This window comes from Lactuca virosa, chromosome 2 (assembly GCF_052849685.1).
Source record: "Lactuca virosa cultivar CGN04683 chromosome 2, Lactuca_virosa_CGN04683_v6, whole genome shotgun sequence".
NCBI lineage: Eukaryota > Viridiplantae > Streptophyta > Magnoliopsida > Asterales > Asteraceae > Lactuca > Lactuca virosa.
This window is the reverse complement of record NC_136427.1, coordinates 268,416,573-268,433,973: the sequence shown is the minus strand read 5'-3', so window position 1 is coordinate 268,433,973 and position 17,401 is coordinate 268,416,573. Positions and strand designations below refer to the sequence as shown.

General features: G+C 36.9%; 1 protein-coding gene and 1 pseudogene across 1 annotated transcript; one reads left to right on the top strand and one right to left on the bottom strand.

Moving 5' to 3' along the window:
• Nucleotides 1-10,129: 10,129 nt before the first annotated feature.
• LOC145161034 (aquaporin PIP2-4-like) lies at nt 10,130-11,639 on the bottom strand. Its single transcript, XM_079080461.1, has 4 exons — nt 11,259-11,639; nt 10,878-11,173; nt 10,629-10,769; nt 10,130-10,510 (listed from the first exon to the last, which is right to left on the bottom strand). Exons 1-4 carry the CDS (start codon nt 11,560-11,562, stop codon nt 10,397-10,399), a joined length of 855 nt encoding a protein of 284 aa, XP_078936587.1. The 5' UTR covers nt 11,563-11,639; the 3' UTR covers nt 10,130-10,396.
• A 1,538-nt stretch (nt 11,640-13,177) lies between these two features.
• On the top strand, nt 13,178-15,826 carry LOC145158493 (uncharacterized; annotated as a pseudogene).
• The last annotated feature ends 1,575 nt before the right edge of the window (nt 15,827-17,401 follow it).

The following is a 17,401-nucleotide window of genomic DNA, read 5'->3' as shown; positions in this document are numbered from 1 at the left end:
TTTCCTTCCGGCCCAATTCATTCAGCATATACATATCACAGTAAACATCTCACATAAGTCACATAACTCATACAAATACATAAGACCTTCCGGTCACACATAGTTACCATTCTAGGTAAAGTATAGTGAGAAGACTCACCTCGGGTAAACTCGGATGATCTCGAACTCGAAACACCGATCTAGCCTCCGCCTAATCACATACAGAAATTACCTCTAATTAACAATGGCTCTCAAAGGCTAGACTATTCCCCTCCTATGCTCTCTCTCTCTCAGATGGGTAAAAGACCATTCTACCCTTCCTGACCTCTTTCACTCATCTTGACCAAACCCTAAGGTCAACAAAAGTCAACTCCAGCTTTGACCAGACTCGTCGAGTGCACTCGGGAGATTCGTCGAGTCCAGTCGGTTCATGGCAATCCCCAGCAAGCTCCAACTCGACGAGCTAACCCCTAACTCGTCGGGTCACCACCTGACTCAGTTCATCGGGACAAAACCCTGGCTACTCACCGAGTCAGCGGCTCAACTCGACGAGTCTATTCAGACTCTTTTGCATTCAGACCATTTTAGTGCAAGATACTTTCCCAAACTTCAGATCTATGGTCACAAGGCTCATTAATCACGTAAAGGTTCGATCTTTACGTCCATGCCTCACACATCTAGCTCTATTTGATCAAATGACCCCCATAATAGTGTCTTAGGCTCAATACTCTTATATGGCTGCATAAAGTTGGGTTCTTGGGACTCTCTGGACCTCTCAAGGTCCAGATCTGATGTCTAAGCCTCAAAAGGGACTTCACATTTACCATAACTCAACTTAAAAGAGGGTAAGGAAATCCTAAACTCATGAGATCTACTATTCATATGAAAACAGGTATGGATTCATACCTTAAACAGCAGCCTTGAATGAAATAGCAGAAGATCTGAGCCCCTCAAGTCAGCTTAGCTTGAACCCTCTCCTTCTTCCTTACAAGAATGCACTAAGATGATGAAAATTAGCTCCCTCTTTCTCTCTATGCTCTCTGGATCGATTAGGGTCTCTCAAGGGAAAGTGTAGCCGCCAATGAAGGCCATAAGGGCCTTTAAATAGGTCACAAACCCGGACAATTAGGGTTTCTCTGCCCAGCACCTACTCGGCGAGTCCCTCCTCTGACTCGTCGAGTCCACTCATTAAACCCACGCGAGCAACTTGACTCGACTCGGCGAGTTGGACCCTCAACTCGTCGAGTCGCTCCTTCAATCTCAAGATTAACATACACAATAATGTCCCTGAAAATCCGGATGTTACATCACCTCCGGAAAAAACAAGAGACAGCTAGCTGGATCTGTAACCTATCATCGATCTTCCCCGTTCTCGACCTCGAATTGAAGTCGTTGATCTGCAACCTATCATCAGTCTCCCCTTTTCTCCATCTCCGTTACCCTTGTCGACATCATCTCTATTTGGATTTCATCGACAACTCCCTTCTCTTATAATCTTTCTCTCAGACCAGAAATCCTTGCCAAAATAAAAAAAAAACGTTGGATTTGAAAGTCATCAATCTAGGTTAGCGGTGGAGGGGAGAATACTGAATAAGAAGAAGGGTTGAATACGATATAAGGGATGTTCCAAGTTAATTTTTAAAAATAAAGACTGAATGTACATTTGGTACATAAACAAGTAACGATTTGTGTAATTTACTCAAAATTATATAATGGTAAAGAAACTATTATATCATGTTTCTATCATTAAAATATGTTTTAATGTTAATTTTGACTTTGTTATTGGAATTTAAAAGAAGAAAAAAATAATGCAAGTTGTACACAAATATGGTTTAAGATAGAGGGTCACGTTTGGAATTGTCTTACACTTCATTTTCCTCCGACTCAAGTACACATTTAATTATCTATATTTCTATTATATTCCATTATCCTTTTTGTTAATTAAAAAAGGGTTTTAGTCATAAAAGCCTTCAATTTTACACGAAATGTTCAGTTATGTCCAAAGTCGGATTTTTTGTACGATAATACCTCAAATACTGGATAAATTGTTCAGCTTTGCCCCTTAACCGAATTTGACCTTCTAGAACATGTCAAAACTTAACTAAGTGAAGTGAAGAGGGTGAGTCGGAGCTGACGTGGCCACGCCAGTGTTGCTTCTCTGGTAGGAAAAACCCAAAGCTAAAAGGAAATGTTGTTGCCAAAAAGAATCAAACCCAAGTCTCCCAAACAATGAGCAAGGGTTTCTACCACCAAGCTGCAATGAGTTTTGTGTTACAACTCCTAACTTTATACATCTAATGTGTATTTTCGTGGAATAATTAAATAATAAATACTATTATTATTATTATTATTATTATTTTATAACTTTATACATGCCTTTTTATACGTATGAAATATATATTTATATATTTAAAAATGTATTTATATCTATAAAAATATATAAAAGACACTTATAGTATATAAACAAGTTTGTAAAGATATATAAATATAAGTATATGCATTTATTCATTTTAAAGTTGTGTGTATACATATTTGTATGTTTTATTTATTTATATATACATCAAATGCTTTTATATGAAATTACATGCATAAATATATGTATTCATATATAAATATATTTTTATTAATATTTATATATAAGTATGAATTTTATGCATATTTATATGTATAAATATGTATATATAAAAGCGTTTTTATATGTATTTATATGTAAATGCTTTTTTATAATAATAATAATAATAATAATAATAATAATAATAATAATGTGGTAATCATAACAATAATAATAATAATAATAATTATAATAATTATAATGGTAGTAGTAGTAATAATAATAATAATAACAATAATAATAATTTTTATATATTCTTCCAGAATACTATATGTTAAAGATATTAACTAAGGAATAAGTACATAAAATTCCTTATAGCCTAGTGGTTGAAAGTCATGTTTGTTTCATGGGAGATTCGGGTTAGAATCTCCCCAGGCCCCACTACTTTCGTCTTTTCTCTTGTAAAAGAGTCACTGACATGGCCCAAAGTCAGCAAAGTTCTTCTGGTCAAACTTAGATGATCGGCCCTAGAAGGTCAAATCCGGTAATGGGCAACAAGTAACAAGTTTTCCTAAATGTTAGGGTATTAATGAACAAAAAAATGGATTTTGGGCGTAACCAACTATTTTATATAAATTTAGGGGCTTTTATATCAATAACCAATTAAAAAACCTTTTCCTAAATGTTAGGGTATTAATGAACAAAAAAAATAAACTTTGGACATAACCAACTATTTTATGTAAATTTAGGGGCCATTAAAAAACTCTAAAACAAAGCATAAGTTATTGATAGCAACAAAATAAATCTTATCTTCACGATGATAAAACATTTTCAATGAAGGGTGCTGATTCTTCCAAGAAAGAATTTGATTAATGAGTTGTTTGATAGTTGCTGATTGAGTTAGAGCTGACCGAGTCAGAGGGCTGACTGGGTCTGAAATCTGACTGAACCTACATCTGACTAAGACCATACTGTTTGATTATGCATCTGATTGGTTGTAATGAATGATAAAAATAACCATTTTACCCTTATGTTTTGTTTGCAGCTCAACATATATTTATTCATTAAAAAGGAGATACAACATCCTAACATCAAAATACAAATTCAACTTTTTTACATAAATACAACCGTAAGTATTTGGATCGAATTAAATGGAAGAATTTCAACACGGTTTCCAGCAACTTAATAAAAAAAATAACTGTGCATATTTTTTTTTGAGTTATTGAACATGAATACAACCCATCAGTGTATCACCAATAGCAAACAAGATGATTACCACAACCAAACTTTACTACAAATTTTAGTTATTTAATTGACCATACCCTCATTACTTTCTGCTTTTAAACACCAAGCAGAAAACTAAACAAATAGAAACCAAAAAATGTAGTTGTAACATCCCCAAAATACGGACCAAAAATTTCATTTTCAATATAGCAATTCATAAAACAATTTATAGAAATCATCATCAAGTTAATTCCTTTCATCAAAAGCCATTGAACATAAGTCTAAAAAATATGTCATAACAGATCAACAATATTAGAGTACAATCCCAAGAAATCTCATATGCGGAAATCGTATGTGTGATGCGCTGCTACCGCGCCGGCTCCTTTCCTTTCGTGGAAGAAGTACCTGCAACCAAAACTGAAAACTGTAAGCATGAAGCTTACTGAGTTTCCCCATCATACCACATACCATACAATAAACATACTGCCACGCATATATGGGTGTCCGGCCTACCCTGCTGAGCATATCTGGGTGCTCAACTACCCTTGTCAGGCATACCGGGGGTGCCCGGCCTACCCCTTGTCAAGCATATATGGGTGCTCGACCTACCCTGCCAGGCATATCTGGGTGCCCGACCTACCCTGTCAGTCCTTACAACCGATACTGGGGTCTATCCCACCCCTCATATTACTATCACATAAAACATAGCATATTAGCACATAACACATAACAGATAGTGGAATACCAGACAATTATCACAAAGACAATCATATCTACTATAATCAACTACTAGTGGGCCGATATTGGTGCCTTCGACCAACTTCTACTGGAAGGTAACTCACCTCAACGTCGTAAAGTAGCTGAACTGTCCTCGGCTTCGGGATCAACTCCTCTCAAACTCCTACACATAACAATCTCCTTTAATTACGCTTTTAAGGGTCAACTCTGATTAAAGGTCAAATTCAAAGGTCAACACTCTGGTCAAAGTCAACCTTCTGGTCCAAGTCAACCTTTTGGTTGATTCAACTCGCCGAGTTGTTCCATCAACTCGTCGAGTTCCCGAGTCCATAAAACTCTCGAGTCTCGATCCTACTCGTCGAGTTCTTCCACGAACTCGTCGAGTTCCCCTTCATACAAGTTGGGGCATTTCACTCACAACTCGTCGAGTTCATCCTTGAACTCGTCGAGTTCCTCTTCATATCAGTTGGGACATTTTGCTCTTAACTCGCCAAGTTCATCCTTGGACTCGTCGAGTTCTTTGATCTTCAAATCCATAAACATGCCCAAATCGTTGAGTCATCTTCTAGACTCAACGAGTTTGCTCAGTAACAGCAAAGGTTGGGGGAACCACGGCCCAACTCTTCGAGTCGTATGAACGACTCGTCGAGTCCCCCAAAGTCCAAATCGATCCAGTCAATTTTAATCGGGCTTAATGCATCCAAAACGTAGATCTGGCCTCCTAGGGTCGATATAACACGTAAAGTTACAAACTTTACGTTCATGCATGGGTTATCTATCTCAAAAGGCCCTAAAAAGTGGTTCATATGAGGCATGGGGCTCCCATGGCCATAAAGTTGGCACCTTTATGCCATGGAGTCCCTCAAAGTCTCTGGATCTGAATTTATTACCTGAAAAGATGCTTGCATCCATGAATGGTTCCATAATATGCTCCAAAAGGCCCTAAACTACCCCATAAAGAGATCTAGTAAATGAATAGTCAAGGTATAGACTTTATACCTCAAATGAGTCAGGAATGCAACACAAACTCTGGATCTACTTGCTTCCTCTAGAACCCCCAAGCTTCCTCTTCATTCTCAAGCTTCAAAATCACCAAGAACACACAACAATCGCTCAAGAACAATCAAAATGGGCTAGGGTTTCGTGACTAAGGTTTGGAGGTGATGGAGGCTGAAGTTGAGGCCAGTTAAAGTGTTTAAATAGGGTGCAAGCCCTGAAAATTAGGGTTTCACCCTAGCAGCCCTACTCGTCGAGTCGAGGCTCTCGACTCGTCGAGTAGGATTCAATTCCCGCGTCCAATCATTCGTTCCTACTCGACGAGTCTGGGGCCTCCGACTCGTCGAGTCCCTTTGCAAAAATGAATGCTTTAATTTTAAAATACTTACCAGGATTCGGGTGTTACAGTAGTGCAGACAAGTGATCCGACTACAATAACTCGATTTCGTTTCTAGATCAACTGTGAGTGATAGTACTACCTTTGCTTTCAAACTAAATGAAACTAAACCGTGAACATTGATAACAATACATTGGTTGCTCTTTCTCCTTGGTTGCTCGTTCTCCTGAGTTCAGAACCAGACACTTCATTTAGACATTTACCAAGTCAAATATCTAATTCTTGAAAATCTAGTTCATCCATTAGGTGATAATAAACTCGAACACTAATTAAACTGTATTATTATTCTCACAAATGTAACATATAAGTTCCTACTATAACACATGATGCTAGATCTCACGTAGTTACTACTGAGGTGTTCACAACCAGCATGAAATTTTACAAGGGAATAATAAAGTGTTACTAATGCATTCCAAAACAATAAACCCATATGGAGCTTCGTATGTGAATCCCTTCTCATGCCCTCTTTGTAACACCCAAAAATTTCAACCAATTTAAAACATTTCATTTCATTCAAAAACCATTAAGTTCATACATCTTGTTTTCAAAATAGTTTAGACATCAGAGTATCCCCCAGAACCATATCTCATAAATCATAAAACATGAGGAGCGGTACGATCACGCCTTCGCCTTGCCACGATCTCCTGAAGTACCTGAAACGATAAACTGCAACTGTAAGCCCGAAAGCTTAGTGAGTTCCCCCAAAGTACCCATACACACATAAGCATGCGCATGCAACAAAGAACTACATACTATGGGTCCAATCAACCTTTCGGTTGGAATACCCCTGGCCGTCAACCATCGGGTTGGAATGCCTACATACTACGAGCCCAATCATCCTACCGGGATGGAATACTCTCGGCCCACAATCATCGGGTTGGAATGCCCATACACCTATACGTACAACAATAACTACTATGGGTCCAATCATCTCGCAAGATGGAATACCCCAGGCCCTTCAACCATCGGGTTGGAATGCCAACATACTATGAGTCCAATCATCCTACCGGGATGGAATACTCCTGGCCCACAACCATCGGGTTGGAATGCCCCACTTCCTGTTCATACAATAACTACTACTATGGGTCCAATCATCCCTCAAGATGGAATACCCCAGGCCCCTCAACCATCGGGTTAGAATGCCAACCTACTACGAGTCCAATCATCCCACCTGGATGGAATACTCCTGGCCTACAACCATCGGGTTGGAATGCCCCTACACTAGCAAACATGCACACATCACAGGCAACCACATAACACTCTACAGAACCAACATACTAGGGCCCTATCATCCTACTGGGATGGAATGCCTTCTGCTACCGCTCAACATACATATCCACCAGGTAACCTCCTACCAGCGTACATAAGGCAAGACCAACTACAGGTCTATAAATATAACCACTACCCAACTACCAGGGTGCTGCTCCAACAAAACTTGCCATCACTTAACTACCTTATCCTCCAGGATACTAAGCTAACAGAGCATAACATCATATCATTATCCTATCTACCAGGATACTAGCAAGCATATCATCACATAAGCATAACAAGCTATAAACAACAATTCAAAGGGCCGGCCTTGGTGCCTTAGACCCTTGAGTACAGTGAGGATAACTCAAATGAAACGAAGAACCAAACCACGAAAACACACTCCCGAAGCACTGCTCCAAACCCCAACACCTATTGCTATCAATGGACCATTGACATAAATAACCAATTACCATAACACCCATGAAGGTCAAAGTCAAAGTCCAGGCCAAAGTCAAACTTCATGACTGACTCTACTCGCCGAGTCAACCCGTTGACTCGTCGAGTCCTTATACTCTGAAAACTCTTAGAACACGACTCAACTTGCCGAGTCACCCCAAGACTCGTCGACTCCAACGATCTCCGAGTCCCATCCTGCTCAACTCACCGAGTCACCTCCCAACTCACTGCTTCGAGGTTTAACCAGAAGAGATTGGGGTTCTGCAACCAGACTCGTCGAGTCCAAGAACAGACTCGCCGAGTCCAAGGCAATCTTCAACAGACTCGCCGAGTTGTTCTTCCAACTCGCCGAGTCCATGCACATGTTCATACAACTCGTCGAGTCTCTCCAGTTCTCAATCCATACAGTGGCTTTTCGAACCATGCAGGGGCTCAAATCCATAGATCCACCCTTCTACAGTCTAACCCTCACATAAAGTGGCAAACTTTACATGAAACCAAGGAGATATAGGCCCAAAACACTCTAGGGCTAAGGTTAAGGACTAGGGGGCTTCACCAATATCTCTTAGACAGGAGCTTTATGACATTTTGGACCATCACAAGCCTAGATCTGAGGTAGCAACCTCAGATCTAAGCCTCTAACTCGAAATAGCTCTCAATCATACCAAAAATGCCCCAAATCTCAAATGATAAAAGATCTAGATGCAAAAGAGCCCAAGCAACAAATTATTACCTCCAATATAAGCTCCAACTGAAGTAGATCCCGGATCTACATCACTCCTTTGCAGCAAGCCTTTTGATCTTCAAGCCTCTTTCCAAGATTTCCTCCTCCAAAGCTCTATTCTCTGTAATAATGGAGGCTCACTCAATTTTAGGGTTTCTGGATCTCAAAAGGGGTAGTAAAGAGGCTAAGGGTGGGTTATAATGTTCTTTATATAGGGCACAACCCCCGGGATTAGGGTTTTCTCTCTACAGCACCAACTCGTCGAGTCCAAGCCGCCGACTCGGCGAGTTGGCCACTTAAACCGTGACAGAATCCCGCTCCGGCTCGGCGAGTAAGCAGACCTACTCGTCGAGTCCCTTCTTTTATTTACACTTTTGGCCCTTCATTGAACTTCTGAAATTTCGGGATGTTACACTCTTTATGAGTCGGAATGGTAATTGAGATTCCATTGATTTCAATTTCATAAAATCAATTTCAATTTCAATTCCAGAAAATCAATTTCAGACCTTATTGGCGTTTGGAAGGAGTCGATGTTGCCGATTCAAGCCTATTGAATTTCGATTCTTCGCTTGTAATGAAATCAGCATCCCTTTCAGCTGGGGAAGGTGCAACTTCAGCATCAATTTCTGATGGTGTCGCCATGGTCGATGGGAAGACGAGATAAGATGTAACATAAGCAAGGGGGCTTCGGCTGGAGGTTCTGCTCAAGAACGCGAGTTTAGGGGAAAGGGCATTGAAAGGAAGATTTTCAGTCAGCTATAATTTTGTGAGGTCTCGATTTGTGCTTCTTATATGCGAAGTCTCAAGGTTTGTGCTTCTTATATGAGAAGTCTCAAATTCAAAATCTCGTGGCTTTCAATCACTTGATTTAAACGTGTATCCAACTTTCTCACTTAACCGGTTTCGGCTTAAAACAGGTAAAAAAAAGTGGTTTTCGGTTTTTAAAATATCTAATTCCTAACCGTCGGTTCAGTTTTCACAAAACATGTTTTTAACAAAACCGGTTTAGTTTTTTCGTACAGGTTTCAAAAAACTGGTTCACTCTGTACACCTCTACATATGAATAGTTTTTGATGTGCATTAGTTTGAATTTTTTTATTGGACAATATTTTATTGTGATTTGATATACTTTACTTTGAAGTTATGTTTTTTTTTATGTTGAATGATTGATTGTGTAATAGTTTTATCATTTATAAAATATTTATAAAAAGTTAGCTATGTGAAGAAATTACCAAAGAGAAAATAAATATTAAGATGAAGACTCATTGTCAAAAAAATATGGTGGCGAAAACAACAAAGGAAAAAAACAATTAGAGAAGGGGTATAAACTGTCAATTTATAAAATCTTTAGAAAAAAGTTAGCTATGAGAAGAATTACCAAAGAAAAAATAAATATTAAGATGTGACTCATTGTAAAAAAAAAATGATAGTGAAAACAACAAAAGGAAAAAAAACAATTGGAGAAGGGGTATAAATTGTCAATATATTATTTTTAGTATAATTGACGTAAGAAAAAACAGTTCGGGTTTCTAGCGCAGCGGTATCGAGTGTGCCTTCCCTCCTAGAGGTTGAGGTTTCAAGTCTGATTGGATACATAGATGGTATTAGGTATAATTTAGAAGTAGTGTAGATTTGTCGTTCATATATATATATATATATATATATATATATATGTCATTAAACTCAAACTTTTAGTGGATTAATAAAATTCTTAGATGGAAGAATCAATGCCCTTCAATTAATAAAAACCATTAAAACAACTAACATTTGAAATGCTCTTATGCTATCCCTGAAAATTTGGAAGCCACTAAAGTTCAAACAAAAGTAAGATTTTATTATATGGGTTGGAAAGGCACCCGTTCACCGATTACATTAAACAAGAGAGACTGGATTACTAAAAGAAAAGAAAGGGATTAAAAATTAACAGCAGAACCCTTTGGGCAAATTCAAAAAACCAAGACGCCTTAAAGATCACACACATTTGACGGAGAGAACCTTTAAGCCAAAAGGAAAATTAATTTGTACAATTTCTTCCGAAGAACAATGGAGAGCGGAGACTACTCAATCGTGCATGGCTTAATTACGCATTGCTCCTGAAGGATCCTAAAGCTTTCACTGCTGCTGCTCTCAACACATACTGGTGGTAGAAGGCGGCGATGGCAGCTCCGATCATTGGTCCCACCCAGAATATCCACTGTACACACAACACACACCTCAATCCGTGAGTACACGTACATGGTGGAGTAAAAATGGATTATCAAGAAGGTCCAAATTAAAGACCATAAACGATGAATAATATGATTATAACTTACTTGATCATCCCATGCCTTATCTTTTCCATACATGACGGCAGCACCAAAACTACGAGCAGGGTTGATTCCGGTGCCGGTGATTGGGATTGTTGCCAAGTGAACCATGAACACAGCAAATCCAATAGGAAGAGGTGCCAACACCTTTCATTAATTCATCCAAAAAAACTATGTCAAAAGAAAGAAGAGAAAACAAGTGTCTTGAATGGCTATAGCCTAAACAAGTTCTAATATTGCAGAGTAAGTACTTACAGGGACATGGGAATCGCGTGCATTTCTCTTGGGATCAGTGGCGGAGAAGACGGTGTATACAAGGACAAATGTGCCGATGATCTCAGCACCCAAGCCAGTGCCTTTACTGTAACCGTCGGCGAGCTCGTTGGCGCCACCACCATAAGTATTATAGTAAGTCTTCTGGAAAGCCTTAACAAGACCACAACCGCAGATAGCACCCAAGCATTGAGCAACGATGTACATCACTGCCCTCGGGAGTGTCACCTTCCTAGCCAAGAACAACCCAAACGTAACCGCAGGGTTAATGTGTCCTCCTGAAATTTTGATCAAACCTTCGTCAAAATCCATCAAGTTATCGAAGTACTAAGTGAAACAAATTGATAAGGAAAGAAAAGTTACCGGAGATGCCGGCGGTGCAGTAAACGAGGACGAAGATCATGCCCCCGAAGGCCCACGCGATGCCTAGTATTCCTACGCCACCGCACTGGTCGGAGCTGTGGGCGGGATCGGTCTGAGACTTGTAGCCGATGACAGTCAAGACGGTGATGTAAAGGAACAAGAGGGTGGCGATGAACTCAGCAATGATGGCTCTGTAAAAAGACCATTTCGTGAGTTCCTCGGCGTCAATAAAGGCAGCCGGTGGAGGGTCTTCGTAATCTTTTGCGCCGTAGTCATGACCACCAACTTCAACGTCTTTGCCCATGTTCTTTTGGGAAGTATGTGTGTGTGAAAGTGAGAGAAAAGATAGATAGATGGATGATGAGAAGAATGGAAAAGAAATTGGTTGTATTTATACCGAGAAATGGATTAGTTGGAGACAATGAAAGCAGTGAAGTGTTGATGTTTCATATTTTGTAATAATTTAATGTAACAAAGTTATTGTTTCAGTGGTAAATAATTGTTACTTTTGTTGCTCTGAAATGTTGACATGTCTATAAAATAATATAAAATGGCTATTTAATACATGATTAATTTATTGATTAAAAAATATGTAATATTAATTGCTAAATTAATTGAAGTAGATATATTTTTCTCAACAAACACTTTTAAAGACTATTTGAGTACATTAAACGTCTATTCCGAAAAATAAAATTGACGAATCTCTCGTAAACACAAATTAATTAAACTTATTTATGATTAAACTTATTTATTTATTTTGATCATTTAACTTTAACTAGATTTCACAAGTAAAATCCTTTAAACTTGAATTGAACAAGAATTATTTACTCATAATTTATATGCTCCTTTTCTACTTGTGATATATCCAACCTCTCGGTAGAACTCTTAATATTATATTTCTCAGTAGAACTCTTAATATTATATTTCTCAGTAGAACTCTTAATGGTTTCCATATATTAATTTTAACTGTATTACACTATTACTTTATTGTAATATGTCTCGGAATAATATTATGTGTGATTGTGTTCTATAAATGCAAATTTTCTTGTAAAATTGTCTTAAAATTTTAAAATAAATAACAAATAAAATTGGACATCACTGTCAGTGTCACCCACCACCGTCCATTGTCCTTTTCATTGATCCAACCACTAGCCGTGTGACACCTGGATTCCACTAGCCAATCAGTGTTTAGAGTAGGTAAAGAGTATTTTTCTTCTGCTAACCCAGCCAATCATCTAACGACTGTTTTTAAACATAAAAATTCGTGGCTATTCAACTACCACGTGTCAAATAGCTAGCTACTATGACGAAGTTTTTGTTTAATATTTATTTGAATTTACACTCATTTGAGACACCTCATTTGATTTCAGGGCTTATGTTTTATAGCAAGTATTTTAAGAACATGCATCAATCGTCTATTTCTTTATATATGTATACCTAAACTGGTTTACATTATATTAAGACATCCAAATTACATAATTTAGTGTGATACATCTCTAATACCCCAATTTTCATAATATTGACAACCACGATAATAATAAAAAATTCCTGAGATGATAACAAAGAAAAATATTAATATAAAGGAAATGACAATTTACTAATAGAAAATTCAACAAATAAATAAAAGGTTTGAATGGTACGACTCTTTCATGCTTCATATATATTCTGAACTCTTATATTCTTATTTTTTGTTTGCTACTACCAGCTGCAATGTAGCTTCATTGATTACATAGTTGCACTTGCATAACAATGTGTTTGTAGCATGCTTCCACGGTCAAGTCCATATGGATCATCATCAAGTCAAATACTACAAATAACCTTTTATAAACATAATTTTCGAGGAGACAGGGATAAGTTATAGAAACGGACGATTTTGATTGACATTCTTCAATTATTCATTCCTTCGTTTCAAAAAGATCATGGGTTTTGGCGTTCGACCATTCAGGTTGTGCTCAATTTTATCGGCTGCTAAGGTGATTGACAATGACACTTTGGTGTTGGGGAACGAAAAACTAGATGAAACAATTATATTCCTATTAAATTTGAATGTTTTGGCTTGGAAAATTCGGTTGAATAAAATTCTTATTATAGTCAATCTCAATAATAAAAGAAATTGATGTGGATTCAACGTTATGCCTGATTTTTTATAACCACATCTGAAATATTGATCATGTTTTAGTTTTATGTTCTGTTGCTAGTAATATTTTGAGTCAAGTGACACATGGTAGCAAATTGATATGCCAAATTTTAACTCGGTCAATGAATGTTTGAGATGGGCTGATCAAGTGAAAGTCAATGTTAATAAAAGAAAATGTTTGGATACAATCACTATCTATACGTTTTGAGTGATTTCGAAGTTTCACACTATATAGTTTTTGTAACGATCAAACCAAAGAAACAAAGTTATTTGATACCATCGTCTTAGATTTGTCTTTTCAACTAAAGCACCAAATGTTGATTAGAAAAAGATTAGAAAAAGAAAAACATAAGAACAAAAAGTGAATAAGACACAATATGAGTAAATTGGTAGTAACAAAAAGTGAATAAGACACAATATGGGTAAATTGGTAGTTTTTTGGTTAACAATTGATCATTGAGCCAAAATGAATAGCCTTATAAATAACATTAATTCCCTGAGGACATTAGGTTGGACGGAGTATCAAGACCGTACAATACTGTTTGTTGATGTATACATTTCACCCCATTAGGGAACATCACATTTTGGGTGTGGTTTAGATAAAGAGTTATTGTCACTGTAACCCAACAATGTTTCGTATATTGGTTTAAATGGTCCCTCGTTATTTTTTTTTTTTGCCTTTGAAGGGTACGAATTTGTGTTTTACCGGTTAATTTGGTACATTTACCCGTTTTTTAAGGTTACACTGCCTTGTCAACTGCCAACTAAGCAGGTGAGTCAACAATAACTCAGTGGTGGGTCGACTCATCCTGATTTGGAAGATGAAGATTACTTCCAAGAAGAAGTCGTCAAGGAAATACATTCTTCAATCCCAAAGTTCGTTGATGGTGTTGGTGGTGGAAATAGGGGTAAATGTGATTCAAAAAAGGCGGTTGTCGTTGATGAAGAGAGTGAAAAAAGTTTTGGTGGTGAGTTGCATTACAGAAGTGGCCCAACTATCGTAGAAGACGAACCAGTGGAATTCGAAGTTCATGTGGTTGATAAAGAAGAAACATATAGATCGGAAAAACCTCTTGCTGACTTTCAAAACGATTCCGAAGTGGTTAGAGAAATTCAAGTCAAATTTGATCGAGCTTCAGAATTCGGCAATAAGCTAGCAAAGATGCTTGAGGTCGGAAAAGTTCCACACAACAGAAAACACGCCGCCTATCAAGTTCCCTCAAAGATGTTGAATGTCTTTTCACCGTCATTAGCAATCGCAACTTCTAAATACACATCTGCAGAAACCACCAATATTTCCAACTTAGACGTTGGTATAGATTTAAGAACAAAGTCAAAACATCTTTCATCCACCTTACATAAGCTCTATCTCTGGGAAAAGAAATTGTTCGAGGAAGTTAAGGTATGTTAACATTTTTATTATCACTTTTCCATGGATGTTGTTCTTGAATCTTTAATCTTGTATGTAAGTTTGAGTTTTTTTATACTTTTTCATATGATTCATGAGTAATCAATCTCCATTTTTAGGTTAACAAGAATGTGGAGGTCAATTTTGGAATGCCACCATAGTCAAACTCGAGCCATTGCATCTCACAAACATTTTAATGATGATAGTCTTGAAGCCACATTACAGCTTGAACATGAACTTTTAAACTAGACTCTTAGATTTTCTTGTTGGTTTGGAGAACAAAAGGGATTTATAGCATCATTAAACAACTGGCTTCTAAAATATCTCTTATACATCCCTGAAGAAACAATAGATGGACCTGTTCCATTTTCCCCTTCAAGAATCGGTGCTCCAACTGTGTTCATAATATGCAACCAATGGGACAAGCAATGGAAAGGATTTCAGATAAAGAAGTGATGGAATCCATGCAGGATTTTGTGAGGATTGTGCTTCAGTTATGGGAAAGGGATAAACAAGAAATAAGATTATAAGAATATTGAAAGGAAAGTTAAGGATTTGGAGAGGGAGGATGTGAAGATTCATAAGGAGTTGCAGGTTCTTGATAAAAGAATTGTTGTTGGTGGTTATGGAGAAGATAATAGGATTTCAGCTGTTTATCAGAGTGAGACCGGTAAAAGTGTTGGAGCTCAAGCAAATTTGAGACTTGTTTTTGAAGCTATGGAGAGATTTACAGCTGCTTCTTTGAAAGCTTGTGAGGAGTTGTTGCAACGTATTAAAGAAGATAATGTTTGTTGTGACAATTTTAGAAAAAAAAGAATTAAACTGAAAAATGAGATTAAGGAGCTCGGGTTCATCTGGTTGAATCAGATGTCTAGTCAAGACACAACTTGTCTCGAATCGGGTGAAAGATCTTATTTTGGTTATATGGAAGAAAGATGGTGGGTTTTAGAGAGAGAAACACGAGACAAGATAAAGAGAGGATTAGGATGGGGTCACCGGGTGACCCCTTTAAATTTTTCATAATGACCTTTAAAAACATAAAAACATAAGTTCGTACCCTTCAAAGAAAAAAAAATCTCGAATGGCCATTTAAACCAATATACGAAACACTATTGAGCTACAATGACAATAACACTTAGATAAAAGTATTATTACTTACCGTCTTATTTGGCATTATCAAGTTATTTTACAAATACTTATCGTTGTTAGTAATTGTTTTACAAAAAAATCAATATTGGAATTACAAATATTTCAAAACAAAATAATAATACTATTAGAGAAAATTATTACTATTATTGATATATTATAAATTATCACATATAAATGAAAACACTTTAACAATACATAAGCTTATGATTTTATCAAATTTTTATTAATAACTAGAACTAGAGTATGCCAAGTAATTTAAGATGATATTTTCTATATCAGGTTTTATTATAGCCGATTATTTGGAGATCTCACATTGACATGGTTATACGTATTTTTACATCTATCATATTGCTCAGCTCAGGTGTCACACATGATAGCCCACTATACATAGCCCAATACTTACCCCAAAGCCTGTATTAATCAAACTTACATTTCAGATGTGTATTATTTATCTTTACATTAATATTGAATTTAAGATTTTGTTTGGTGCTACTGCTACAACATGTTTGCTCATATCACCCAATGACTTGTTTTAGCCATAATTTTTTTATCTGGACTCAAATTTATACATGGCTTTTGCTTACGTTTATTTTTTTAACACGAAGAAAACTTTAAAACAAGAAAAAAAAAGGTTTCAAAATTAAGAACTCAATAAGTGACTTAATGGAACACTTAATAGGATTTTAACACATCTTATGATGCTTTAGGTGACATTTGGATTCCAAACTATTCTTGGAGAAAGAAGACGGTGTTAGACGCATAGAATTGAACTAAAGTGGGTTCATATCATGAGTACATGTCCCCTACTTATCATTCAAAATGTTTGAAAGTATTACTTTTATAGTTATATGATTTGTTTGCTATGTGGCCTTATGACATATACGGGCATCGCATGAAAACTATATTTTGAGACATATTTTAGTATGAGAAATATTCTATGATTTGGAAATGTGATTTTGAAGCATCTCTACTTGTTCATTACATGTAGGATGTGAATTAAGAGTGTTAGTGACAAAGGAGTGATTCCTAGAGGACAAGTATTGAGTGGAGTGATTCCCTTGAGTGTGCGGAAGTGATTTATGTGGCTTACAAGCTACAAGCTTGAAAATGAAATTTGCAACTCCATTCCGTAAGAGTTATGGTAATAGTAACGTGACTCTCTAAAGTCTAAAGTATATTCTAAAGAGCGATTCCTTTATGACTTTGAGGTCATAAACTGATTCGTTTATTAAATCATTGTCAACGGGTTGGATTAGCATGATGCATCAATTCGGGTATAACCACAGACCATTGTTCTTTAGAATGTGAGGGGTTTATTTGAGAGTAAAGGATGGCGATGAGTTAGTTTCATGTGCATTGCATCTTGAAAATGAACCTATCTACTTTTAAATTTATATATTTCTATCATGAAATGATTGGGAAAATAAGAAACGGATTTGGAAATGATTT